Raw genomic sequence first — 12,675 nt, 5'->3', positions numbered from 1 at the left:
CCTAGCCCACGGTGGGGGGGGGCTCCTGGTGGAGAGGACCAGCGCATCCAGGTGGATGAAGGGGGCAGCCCAGGCTGCGGTCTCAGGCCCCCCACACCAGCTCACCGGGCGGCAGAGGGGCCCACAGGCAAAGGCTTACAGGGGGGGGAGCCCAGAATGAGAGAGAGCCTCCCTCCCCTGCCCCCCACAAGGAGGCTGCCTGCTCCTCAGAAGCCAAGTGGCCGGTCCTCTGCGAGGCCTGGCCCTCCGCCTGTGGTGCCCTGCAGCCTCCCCCTGCAGCCTCCCTGGCCGGAGACTCCTTGTCGGACGGAGGAAGCCAGCCGGGGATGCCAGGGAGGCCGAAGGAGCAGAAAGGCCCCCTCCCCCTCCACCCCAGACCCCTTACCTCACTGGCCCCTGTAACTCAAGAGCCCCCAGGCATCTGGCGCCCCCCCTCCCTGCCCGCCCCTCTCTAATTTCCCTGCCATCCGCACAAGGCGGTCTTGATTTACCTCCGAGTCATCTCCTCTTATTTTTAGCCAGGCCGTCTTGACCAGCTCCCCCCCCCCGCCTCCTTCTCGGCCCCCCTTCCTTAATATGGCGATGAGGAGAAGATGCCCTCCAAGGCGGGAGGGGGGAGGGGGAGGGAAGAGGGGGGGAAGCTGGAGGGGCCCATCGTGGGGGGGGGGTTGGGGGAGCCTGGGCCCCAGCAGCCTCCGTGCAAAAGGGGGTCCACGGGGGGCTTCAGGAGGGCTGGCACTCCCCACCGAGTGGCCCACTCCCACCTTCCCCCCATTGACATATATAGACAGGAGCGAGGGGTGGGGACGGTGCCAGCTATCTGTGGATAAGACGGCCCTCCGGCCCCAGAGCCCTCCCCCCCCCGGCCCAAGGGTCTTTTATGCGCTGCCTGGAGCTTGGCTGCTCTGCCTTTGCAGCTCCTCACCCCTCCGTGCGGTGGTCACCCTCCTCGGCCGTCCTGGGCACCCCGCCTGCATCCGCCCAGAGCCCCCTGCCCAGCCAGCGCCCGGCCCGGCCTGCCCCGCAGAGGGAGAGGGAGAGGGAGAGGGAGGGAAGGGTCTCGTCTCATCTCGGCTGAAGGAGCCCCCGGACGGAGGGCAGGATGAAGTGGCTGGGCCTGATCCTGGCCGCCCTGCTGCTGGCCTCGGCCGGCCCCATGGCCTCTGGCGAGGAAGGGCTGGACTTCCCCGAGTACGACGGCATCGACCGCGTGGTGGACATCAACGTGAAGAACTACAAGGGGGTCCTGAAGAAGTACGAGATCCTGGCTCTGCTCTACCACGAGCCCGTTGGGGAGGACAAGGCCTCCCAGAAGCAGTTTGAGCTGGAGGAGCTGATCCTGGAGGTAGGGGCCGGGGGGGGCAAATGTGGGGGGGGCACATCAGACTGGCCCAAGGAGGGGGGGCATCTCAGGCAGAGCACGGGGGCTCTGGGGGCTCAGGGGCAAGGAGGACAGGGGTGGGCTTGCCATCCCCGACTGTAGTAGTCTAGCAATCGGGGTGTGGGACGGGCATTTGAGAGGGTCAGTTGAGCCCCCTCATTTAAACAGCCCTCTAGGATGAGGCTTCCCTGACCGGCTGGGCAGCAGGCAACATGTTGGCAGGGGGCGCCAAGTGAGGTGGGGGGGTTCCTGCCCCACTGCTAGAGCTGCCCCCTGGCTCTTCCCAAGAGAGCTGGGACGTAACAGGGCTAAATTAGCCACCTCCAAAACTGGAAGGGGGTGTCAGCCAGGCCCACCTCCCTGGGAATGTTGCGGGGGGGGAGAGGGGGGCAGTGAAGCCAAAGGCAGGGAGGGGATGCTGTGGCCGCAGGCAGGGCAACCCTACAAATTGACCCCAGGGAGGCAGCGAGCAGGGCCATAAGAGGAATAGGGAGGAAAGGGGGTGGGAGGAAGAAGGGGGCAGGCAGACACCCCCCTTCGCTCCCCCGATTACGTCTTCAGGGCTGGGATTAACTGTGGCCTGGAGAAGGATTTTCATGCCACTAGTCCTCATGTCTGCAGCAATGTGTGTGTGTGAAGATGGGCAGGCAAAAGACCCCAACACCTGCTGGATCAGCCCAGAGACCCTGGCCCAGGAATCCGCTGGCTTTCTCCAGGGTCCTCTGTTAAGCCCACTGGCCCCTGGGCTCTGGGGTTGCCCGGCTCCAATGATCCCGACTGGACTGGACCCCCGCTTTGCCTCTGGAAGCCCCCAGGCCCGGCTCCTGCGCATGGCCGGTGGGGCCCTCCATGTCCACCTCCGGGGCCTGGACCACAAAGGACGGATCCCCTCGAGCGGGACTGGCTGACTCCGAGAGGGAAAGGGGTCCTTCCCGCTCAGCCCCCCAAGCGAACGAACTCTCCGTGGGGACTTTGAATGCAGCCCCTCAGCGCAGCTCAAGGAGGGCAGCCCGGCCCCTGAGTCCCTCCGCTCCTGTCCCTGGCTGGACGGCCAAAGGCACCGAGCACAGCTGTCCTTCCTTGCCTGGATTCAAGGTTAAACCCCTCCGGGGGAGACGAGGACCGAAGAGCCCCCCCCCCCCTTCAAGCTTTTGCACAGTTTGGGAGGCAGCTGGACTCTGGTGGAGCCGTTGCCGCCTTTAGATTAGAAACTCCGAGAAAGGAAGGGCAGCGGCTGAGGTTGAAGGGGGGGGGGAGCCCGAAAACCTTGAACAAATCAAGGCAGCTGATGGTTACGGTCTGGATGGGGGGGGTATTTGCATCGCTCTCTTGCGCAACACCTACATCCCCTGGGGGGAAGGGAAAGAGCAGCATCTCTGCATGTCCAGAGGGTCCTTTGCCAGCCACTTTCGAGGCGCTCCAATCGGAGGACCAGTTCGGGGGGGGGGCTGGCCAGGCGGCCATTGGCAAGTGGGGGTGTGTGTAAATTTCCGCCATCGGTTTGGGCAAACTGGTCCGAACTGTCAGCAACGTATCAAACGTCCTGCATCCTCTTCCCAGAAGCCCTTCAGGAAAGTCCCTGCGATGTTTTCATCCCCTCTCTTCTCTCTCTCTCTCTCCGCCCCCCCCCGCCCTCCCCCCGCCCCACTCTGGCCCCTCTCTCTCTCTCCCCCCCCACCCGACTCTGGCCCCCCTCTCTCTCTCCCCCACCCGACTCTGGCCCCTCTCTCTCTCTCCCCCACCCGACTCTGGCCCCTCTCTCTGCCCCTGTGGCTCTTTCTCCTAGTTAGCAGCCCAAGTCCTGGAAGACAAAGGGATCGGCTTTGGCCTGGTGGACTCGGAGAAGGACGCGGCGGTGGCCAAAAAATTAGGTAAGGACTGACCTCCCTTGGGTTAACCAGGCAGGAGGGTCTCCTCCCCCTCCCTCAGCTTCTGACTGTCTGACCGGAAGGAACGTCGGTGGCCACTAGGGGGCAGTCAAAGCTGCGGGGCTCCTTCAACGGACTGCTCCCCTCCAAGTCCGCCGTTCTCAGCCTTTCAAATGCCGGGACCCTTTATTAATACAGTTCCTCGTGTTGTGGTGACCCCCAACCATAAGTCTAGCGCCAATTCTCCCCACAGAGCTTGAAGCTGATTGGCAGGAAGGTCAAAGGGACACCCCCACTGTCAATGCCTGATTGGTCAGATGGCAAAAATATCTTCGGAGGCGCCAGAATAGAGGCTTCCGTTCCCAACACCAGGGGGAATTTCTCTTCTTAGGGCTCCACCTGCACTAAGTGGCCCTTCCCTTGGATGACCAGTCCAACCCTGGCCTGGGAGGGAGGGGCACCTCTGCAGAACCCGGCTGCCGCCCTCCGTGGTTTTTCCCAGGATAGTTTTTTAATCCCCCCCCAACTTAACAACATACGTCCATAACAACACATGGACCATCAACGCCTAACCATATTTTTATAACATTTCTCATATGAAACTTAACATCTTAAGTCATTTTTCAATTCATCACTAATTATTCCGTCTGTCTAAAAAGGAGGGAAAACAAACTAAAAAAAAAGAATTTTGAATAAATAAGCTGAAATATAATTTCAGGAACTAATTTTAATCTAAAAAGCAGCAAACAATTTTTCTTCATTTGTTAGTTCTAATCCTCATGTTCTTCAGCCTTAAACCCCATTTCAACCCTATTCTGATTTACATTTAAGTGTGGGTCACCTATTTATCTAATGCTGCCCCCTCTTCTCTCTTTCCCTCAATCATATTTCTCATTTCATTTATCTCTTTACTTTAATTATTTTATCCATTTTTATTTTCTATCCACTCATAAAATTTTCATAAAACTCCGAGTCTTCTTTAATTTTCATTGTGAGTCTATTTGTTTCCGCACGATCCACGTCCTCATTGTCCAAAGGTCCAAAGGTGACCTCTGGGTGACCCCCCCTGGCCTCCCCCGCAGGGCTGACGGAGGAAGACAGCATCTACGTCTTCAAGGAGGACGAGGTCATCGAATACGACGGGGAATTTTCAGCCGACACCTTGGTGGAGTTTCTCCTTGACGTGAGTAGCGGCCACCATTTTCCCAGCCCCCTCTTCACTGGGGGAGAAGCCCCCCAATGCAAAGGATCCCAAGTGGAGGCTCTTTCCCGCCGACCCCCCCACCCCCCCCACCCCCCGGCCTTCCACCTGCTGCAGCTCAGCCGGCTTCGGATCTGGCTGCCTTCGGTGCGGCTGCACTGTGCTCCCCTCCATCGCAATGTTACCCAGGCCGGGGGGGGGGCAGCAGGAGCCCCTCCCATCTTGAGAGAGGGGTCCCACAATACTTGGGGGGGTGAACTTCTCCTGCCCTCACCCCCGACTCTGAACTGCTGGGGAGCCTCCTGCTTCCAGGCCCTGTCCAGGGTGCTGATGGCCACCCTCCTCACCAGGGGTCTCCACCCTTGGCAACTGTCAGGCTTGACCTCCAAGAATCCCTCAGTGGAAGCCCACAAGCCTTCAGGTTGCCATGGGTGGAGACCGCTCTGCTCTAAACCAGGGTCCCCCAGCCTCCGCCTCCAGGATGGGTGGGCTCCACCCCCCAGAATCCCCCTGCCAGCCTGGTCTCCCCCTTCCTTTGAAAAAGCCCAGGACTCTGGGCAGAACCCCTCCCTCACCCCCCGCTGTGTCAGCCGGTCAGCCATGGCCAGAGAGCCAAGCCAGGGGCCTGACTCTGAGACCCTGCAGGTCATGGAAGACCCCGTGGAGTTCATCGACGGAGAAAACGAGCTGGAGGCCTTTGAGAGGATTGAGGATGAGCCCAAACTCATCGGCTACTTCAAGAATGAAGACTCGGAGCGTGAGTGGGCCGTTGGGGGGGGAGGGGGCCCAAAAAGGTCCGGGACCCCCCAGGTGGAGAGGTGGGTGGGGGAGGGGGCGTCTCAAGGCGGCCAGGAGGGGGGCCGGTCTGCCGGGGTGGTCAGGGGTCACGCTCGCTCGGCCTTCCCCTCCAGACTTCAAGGCCTTCGAAGACGCTGCGGAGGAATTCCACCCCTACATCCCTTTCTTTGCCACCTTTGACAGCAAGGTACGTGGCACGGGGGGCGGGTGAGGAGGGGGGGCTCAGCCAGGAGGGGTCTGACCCAGGCCAGGAGGGGCTTCCACACCCAAAATCCGACAGAGCCCTGGGGCCCAAGGCCGGGCGTGTCCAGGGGGAAGGGGCTCCCCATCAAACTCACCCCCCACCCCTCTGTCCTGGTAGGTGGCCAAGAAGCTGTCGCTGAAGCTGAACGAGATCGACTACTACGAGCCTTTCATGGAGAAGCCGGTCACCATCCCGGACAAGCCCAACAGCGAGGAGGAGATCGTCCAGTTCATGGAGGAGCACAAGAGGTCAAGCCTCATTGACCCCCCCCCCCGTTCAGGCCTGGAGGAGGAGGAGGGGGGGTCCTCCCTGGCAGCACTCGCTGTGCCTGGCACAATCAGGGTGGGGGGGCACCTTCCTCGGTTGCCATGGCAGCCGACTTCCCAGCATCAACAGCCCCCCCCCCGCCTTGTTCTCCGCTGCTTCTTCCTTCTCTGGTTGCCATGGAAACGGCACACATTTGGCCCCAGCGGCCGGCCGGCCCCCCTCCCCACGCCGGGTGGCCTTGTCAGCCCAGAGACACCCTGGCTGCCCCCCCCCGGGGACAATGGCTTCCCAATGGGGTCAGATGGCCAGAATGGACGCCCCCTCCCACTAGGAGGTTGGCCAAGCCCAAGCCAGGAGGTGTTTCCCCCTCCCCCAATTGGGTTCTCCCCACCCCTTGTCCACAAGCAGGGGGTCTCCCGGCCCCCGCCCGCTCCCCACGTGGGCCTCTGCCTGTTGGCCCCCTAGAGAAAGAGGCCCATTGTGGAGCCCGGCTGCTCCAGCTGCTCAAAACCGTTGGAAGGAAAGGGGGCAGGAAGCCCTACACCTACCCCAGGGGGGGGCTGCTGCCTCCGAAAGCCCCCTTGGGCCCTGACTCGGCTGCTGGAAGCCACTGAACACCAGGGCCCCTCTGACCACGAAGGGGCCGTCACAGGGGACACCCTCCCCCCCCGCTGCTCAACTGGGGCTGGCTCATGTTTGGGGGGGGCTGGGACTCCTTGGGCTGGGAGGTCCAAAAGCCTCGCCTGCCCCATTGCCAGGCAAACAGCCTCTACCTGGGGGGGGGTCCTCACCTGGCCTTCCCCCCCCCCCGTCTGTCTCTCTCAGGCCAACGCTGAGGAAGCTGCACCCAGACAGCATGTACGAGACGTGGGTACGTTCACAGGCCCTTTAAGAAGGGGGAGAGCCCCCTCCCCATTCCTCAGCATGTCTCCAGGGAGGAAGAGGAAGCAGGCAGGCGCCCTCCTGGGATAAGGGGGGGGGGCAAAGGGGGAAGGGAAACACCCCGAAATTAAACCTCCTTACCTGGCCCCCCCACTAGCTCAGGGGCCTGTGTAACCTTGGTGGAGGTTTAGGACCTGTGGACTTGAACTCCCATAATAACTCATGCAGACGGCTGGGGCCTTGCTTGTTTAAGACCCCCGTGCCCCCCCCAGTGCCCCTTCCAGTCCCAGGGGATCCGAGGTGAAAGGAGGGGGGCAAAGCTCTCTGGGCGTGGGAGGGGGGGAGGAAGGCGATGCTGCTGCCCCTCCAGCCTCTTCCCCTCAGCTGAGCCAGGCTGAACAGAAGCAGAGAGGCAGGCAGGGGACGATGGGGCTCCAGAGCCTTGAACCGGGACTCGCACTCAGCCCAGAAGGAATGGCCAGCAAGCAGCAAGGAGGGGGGTGGGGGCTCTTTCCCAATGCAAGCCCTGAGGAAGGCAAAGAAGGGGGAGGTTTGCCCAAGCCCCCCTCCCCAATAGCTGCACGGAGAGCAGGAAGTGGAGCCCCAAACTCAGGGACCCCCTCCCCCCCTCCCTCCCTGGAACCCAATATCTGCTCCCCATGAATAATAAAGAAACAAGACAATGGGAGCAATTCTGGTGAAAACAGATACTTTGTGCCGGCCAAGTAATACATTATAAATAACATCCACTCGTCCCCTCTCAGCCCTCAAACCACATGTCCGGCCGCCTTCTGTGGCCCCCACCCACCATGGGAAGCTCTGGGGGCTCCTCAGTGGCCCTGCCCGGGGAAATTGCACTGGGAGAGTGGGAGGGGGAGAAGCCCCCCGACTCTTGGCCTTGCAACCTTCTCCTGGCCAGGAAAACGTTCTGGCTCCTTTGCAGGATTCGGGCTGCTCGGCCCCGGTTCTGTCTGTTGAATGGGGGGGGGGGGATTTCCCTGAGTGACTAGACGCCATTTACGTCTCCTTCTTGAGTTGGGGGCATTGGGGGGGCAATAAAGAGGGTCCGGCCTCCACCTGCCTGTCTCCCTGCTTAGGAAGACGACATGGACGGCATCCACATTGTGGCCTTTGCGGAGGAGGACGATCCTGGTAAGTCAGCCTAGATTTTTTGGGGGGCGCAGGGGAGGAATCCTGCACTGACCCCCAGTGCCCCCATCCTGGGCACCATTTCTCCAACCTGGTTTGTGCAAGGGAAGTGCCCCCTGCTTCTCAACCAGCAGCCCAGGGGTCAGTGACACTCCAAATAGCATCTTTAATTTATTTATTTTTATTCTTTTCTCCAACACAAACATATACAATTTTTTTCTTTTTTTCTGTGTAGCCATTCATTCTCTTAGGTCTCTTTCCCTCACAAAGGGGCTGTAGAAACACACACACACACATATATATATATATATGTTAACCTCTTAAAATGTAGCTTTTCTCCATGGAATATTAAAACATGGCAACACTCGTTACCTCTGTCAAATAAACCAGGGTCCAGTCCAAGGTTTGATTGATTAGCAGAGCCATGTTGGTGAGGACGTTGCCGTCCCGATACTAACTTCCTTCCAGTGCCCACCCCCCGCAGGTGAAGGTCCACTCCCCCTCCATCCCCACACCCACAAGTTCACCACGAGGACCAGTCCGAGTATATATTTGTATTTTGTATTTATTAGATTTGTATGCCCCCCTCTCTGAAGACTCGGGGCGGCTAACAACAATGTAAAAAGACAATGTAAACAAATCCAATATTTAAAAAACAATCTAAAAAAAAGTGCAGGGATTCCACCCACCTCCCCCTTACATCCGCCGGTGCAGAACAAAAGATGACCTTGGACTCTAGGAATTTGTTAGGCCCAGTAACTCTCCCTCTCGTGCAACCAGCCCCCCAGTTCCCCTGATACTACTCGACGGTGGCAGTCTAAAGTCTCTCACTCCAGGCCAGGGCTCCGGCCTGGCACTGCTCCCGTGGCACAGGGGGAGGAGGCGAGTGGGGGGCTCATTCAGGGGCAAGGAGGTTGCTTAATGCCCCCCCCCCCCCGGTTCCCCCCTCTCCTCAGATGGTTATGAGTTCCTGGAGATCCTGAAAGAAGTCGCCCAAGACAACACAGACAACCCAGAGCTCAGCATCATCTGGATCGATCCTGAGGACTTCCCGCTGGTGAAGAGTCCGCGGAGTCCTTTGAAATGGGGGGGGGGAGAGCCACTCTGGGAACAGCCTGGGAATAGCCTCCCCCCCCCCATGTGCTTCGCTCCCCTCCCTTCATTCTGCAAGATCTCACGTGGCCTGCTGGGAGCCAGGGGGGGCGTTTGGGGGGAGGAATCTGCAGGGCAGGGGCGTAGGGGGCCAGGAGGGGAGGGGAGGGGGGGAGAAGCCGGGGGGGGGGCTAGGCAGAGGAGGCCGAGAGAGGCACAAGGAGAAGGGACTATTGAGGGTGGGTGGGGGTTATAGATCCCCATAATTTCTGTAGAAGAGGAAGGGGCTCTTGACTTCTCCCCCCACCCCCATTCTAGCCCCCAGCCCAGCCCCAAAAGTCTCCCCCCCTCCCTCCCAGGGGACTCACCCTCCCCTCTTTCCTTCCTTCCCTCCCAGCTCAACCCTTACTGGGAGAAAACCTTCGACATTGACCTGTCCCGGCCTCAGATCGGTGTGGTCAACGTCACAGATGTGAGTACCGTTCTTGGGCCCGAGAGGTGGGAGCCTTGGGGGGATGTGGGGGCGCAGGCTGGAGATGGGTGACCGGGGGCCCCTGGGCTGAGCCTCGAAAGGGCCCAGAGAGGAGGGGGGAGGCCTGGGTGCTGGGGGCGGAGGTGGGGTGGGGCCCTTGGACCTGCCCAGCTGGACTCTGCGATGCCCCCCTCCCTGACCCCCCAGGCCGACAGTATCTGGATGGAGATGGACGATGAGGAGGACCTGCCCTCTGCGGAGGAGCTAGAAGACTGGATTGAGGACGTGCTCGAGGGCGAGATCAACACCGAAGACGACGATGATGATGATGATGACGACGATGATGATGACGACGACTAAGGGCTGGCCCTCCTCCCCGTTTCCCCTGTGAGGCCGGCCCTGCCTGGGGGGCTCCAGCCATCCCACCCTCCGGCACCACCCACATCCGGCCTGCACGGACCCCCCCCCAAGCCCTAGCCAGGACACGTTTTTATATTGATCTTATTTACGTCCAAGGCCCTCAACGCCGTCTGAGCATGCTCCCTCCACCCAGCCCCCCCTCTTGACCCCCTGCCTGTGGCCCTCCCCCTTCCACACCCCCACACCCCGCACGGGGGATTCTGCGGCCCTAGATCAGGAACCGATCCTCCATTGAACCCTTTCCCAGTTCCACTTCCAGCCAGCAGCTTCCGAGTCCTTGCGCTGGGACTTAGTGGAAGAAGTGGAGCTGGGCCAGATGTGGAAACCAGCTGCAAATTGTGTTGGCGGGGGGGGGGGTGATTTGGGGCTCTGGTTTTCCACCCTCCTTGGTGCAGCGGGTGGGGGGGAGGCAGCTCAGCAGGCGGTGAGGGGCGTAATGTACAATTTGTATATTTTTCAACACCTTTGTACAGATCAAACCAAAAGTGATTAAAAAAAAGGTAACAATAAAAAAGGACTGGTGAGGTATCGCCCCCCCTCCCTCGCCCCTTCTTTGCACGTGGGGCTTTGGGGCAGAAAGGCTGGAGGAAGGTCCTGAGTTTGTGTGTGTGTGTGTGAGAGAGAGAGAGAGAGAAGCCGCTCGATTGCTCTGCCATGGAAACTGTGTGCCCCAAAACTCCCGCCCTGCCAGGGGGCCAGAAGAAGGGCCGGCCGGGGGGCTGCCAACTGCAAGAGCTGGGTGCAGAGGGGGGATGCCCCCCTGCATTGAAGGCTACTCTTCCCCCCCCCAGCACTGCTGGTGCTTCTTGATGTCTGCTATGAATAATGAATGGCAACCCACGAGAACGCGCCAAGTTCTCATCTCTGGCAGTGGAGAAAGGCTGCGTCCGTCCGTCCATCATCCCGGCAGCACTTAGGAACCCACTGGCTCTGCAATGGGCCCAGGACCGGCCTCGGCTGCCCCTTGGAGGGAGGGGGCTGCTCTTCCCCCATTTCACAGAGAAGGGAGGAAGGAGGCCCAGCCGGAGGGGGAGGGATTTGCCCCGGAGAATCAGGTTAGGTTAGGTTTATTGGATTTATATGCCGCCCCTCTCCGCACACTCGGGGCGGCTCACAACAATAATAAAAAACAGTACACTACACAATACCAAATCCAATGCTCACCCATCTAGTTACAATTTAAATTAATAATCTCATAAAAACAGTATATATAAAAAACAGGCACACAGTCAATCAATCAACAAAACAACATGGGCAAGGGGGAGGTGTTTTAGTTCCCCCATGCCTGACGGCAAAGGTGGGTCTTAAGGAGTTTACGAAAGGCAGGGAGGGTGGGGGCAATCCTAATCTCAGGGGGGAGCTGGTTCCAGAGGGTCGGGGCCCCCACAGAGAAGGCTCTTCCCCTGGGTCCCGCCAGACGACATTGTTTAGTCGACGGGACCCGGAGAAGGCCAACTCTGTGGGACCTAACCGGGCAGAGACTCGGCCCATCTGCGGTGCTTCTAGGGGGCCTCGAATTCAGCCTCCTTGGCCGGGGGCAGCTGCCAACCCTGGGGGGGGCAGCCTCTCGCTTTGCCTGGCTTAGGAGTGGAAGCGGGGTGCAGGGCTGGGGAGGGTGGGCTGGTCCCTCTGGAGGACCCCCCCCTTGCCCCATGAAGGGCTGGCGGATTCCTTCGGAGAATCTCACGCTCACATCAGCGCCACCAGCTTCCTCCTCCGCCCCCCCCCCCATCAAAAATGCATGAAGAGCATTGCCGGTCTATTAATACCAACTGGGTAAAAGCTTTTTATGCACGCACATTGGGGGGGGGGGGAGAGATGGGCAGCAGAGGAATCCATCCCTGGGGGAGGGGGGGCTCAGGCAGGAAAGGTTATGGGGTGGGGGGCTCTGGCTAAACTTGGGGAGACCCTTCAGGGTGGGAGGGGGTGTAGCTGTAGAGCCCATGGGCTTTGGGACCCCTTGTCACGCTCACCGTAACTCTCCCCCAGGAAGTCACAAAAAGGGGGGGGCGCAGTGGTGAGAACATAGCACTGCCGACTGCAGTTCGAGTCCCATTGGCCCCAGGTTGACTCCGCCTTCCATGCTTCCCAGGGGGCTCAATTGTTGGGGGCCAGAGGCCGACTCTGTCAACTGCTCAGAGGGGGCTGGCAGAGCACCTGGAAGCCTGATATGGCCAAGGGCTCTGGCGACCTTCTAGCTGGCCAACCGTAGCGACTTGGCTGGGGGATTCTGGGAGTTGAAGTCCTCCAGGTTTAAAGTGGCCACGGTTGGAGACTCCTCCTGTCCTGGGGGGCCCATCCCTCCCTGCAACCTCTGCTCCCTCTCAGCCCCCCAAGCAACGGCAATAGCCCCTCACTCATCTCCACCACTAAGTAAGGAGCAATGCTCCCATTGGGGAAGTGGGGGGGACTCCGGGGCGAAAGGGGGCTCGCTTCTTCTTTCGGCCTCACTCAGACCGACACTTCCGGTTCCCTTCCAGCAAAGGGGCAGGGCGGCCCTTCCCGGCCTCTGGACTCCCGGGCAGCCGGGGCAGCGACTCTTCCGCCCGCACCGCTCCCGAGGACGAGGCGCAGGCCGGGGGGCGTCGCGGGGGCCTTTGGGCGCCGCCACCCACGGGGCAGCCCAGGGAGGTGGCGGGGCCGAGACCCTCACGCGCGGCAGGCAGCAAGGGCACCGGGAGGGCGGCGGGGCGGGCGAGCGCGGCCCGTTTCCTCGCCGTCGGGCAGGCTGGACGTCCCTCGGCCGCCCCTCTCCCCCCTCCTCCCGCTCGGGCGTCGTCACGTGCGAAGGCGCGCTCTCTTGCCCGCCCGCCCGCTCGCTCGGAGGCCACCCGGAGCCAGGCGCTCGGTCCCCAAAGCCAGGCAGCCCTCCGCCGCCGTCTCCCGCCCTGGCTCAGCCTC

General features: G+C 60.8%; 1 protein-coding gene across 1 annotated transcript; it reads left to right on the top strand.

The window, feature by feature from the left end:
- The first annotated feature begins 880 nt into the window (after positions 1–880).
- CASQ1 (calsequestrin 1) lies at positions 881–9,714 on the top strand. Its single transcript, XM_070766774.1, is given in 11 exon segments — positions 881–1,345; positions 3,168–3,252; positions 4,332–4,432; positions 5,096–5,207; positions 5,362–5,435; positions 5,610–5,740; positions 6,585–6,630; positions 7,739–7,793; positions 8,747–8,847; positions 9,280–9,354; positions 9,562–9,714. Coding segments are annotated over 11 exon segments (1,398 nt in total).
- The last annotated feature ends 2,961 nt before the right edge of the window (positions 9,715–12,675 follow it).

The sequence above is a fragment of the Erythrolamprus reginae genome, chromosome 13 (assembly GCF_031021105.1).
Source record: "Erythrolamprus reginae isolate rEryReg1 chromosome 13, rEryReg1.hap1, whole genome shotgun sequence".
Lineage (NCBI taxonomy): Eukaryota > Metazoa > Chordata > Lepidosauria > Squamata > Dipsadidae > Erythrolamprus > Erythrolamprus reginae.
Note: the sequence above shows the minus strand (reverse complement) of the source record. Positions and strands in the feature narration are given on the sequence as shown.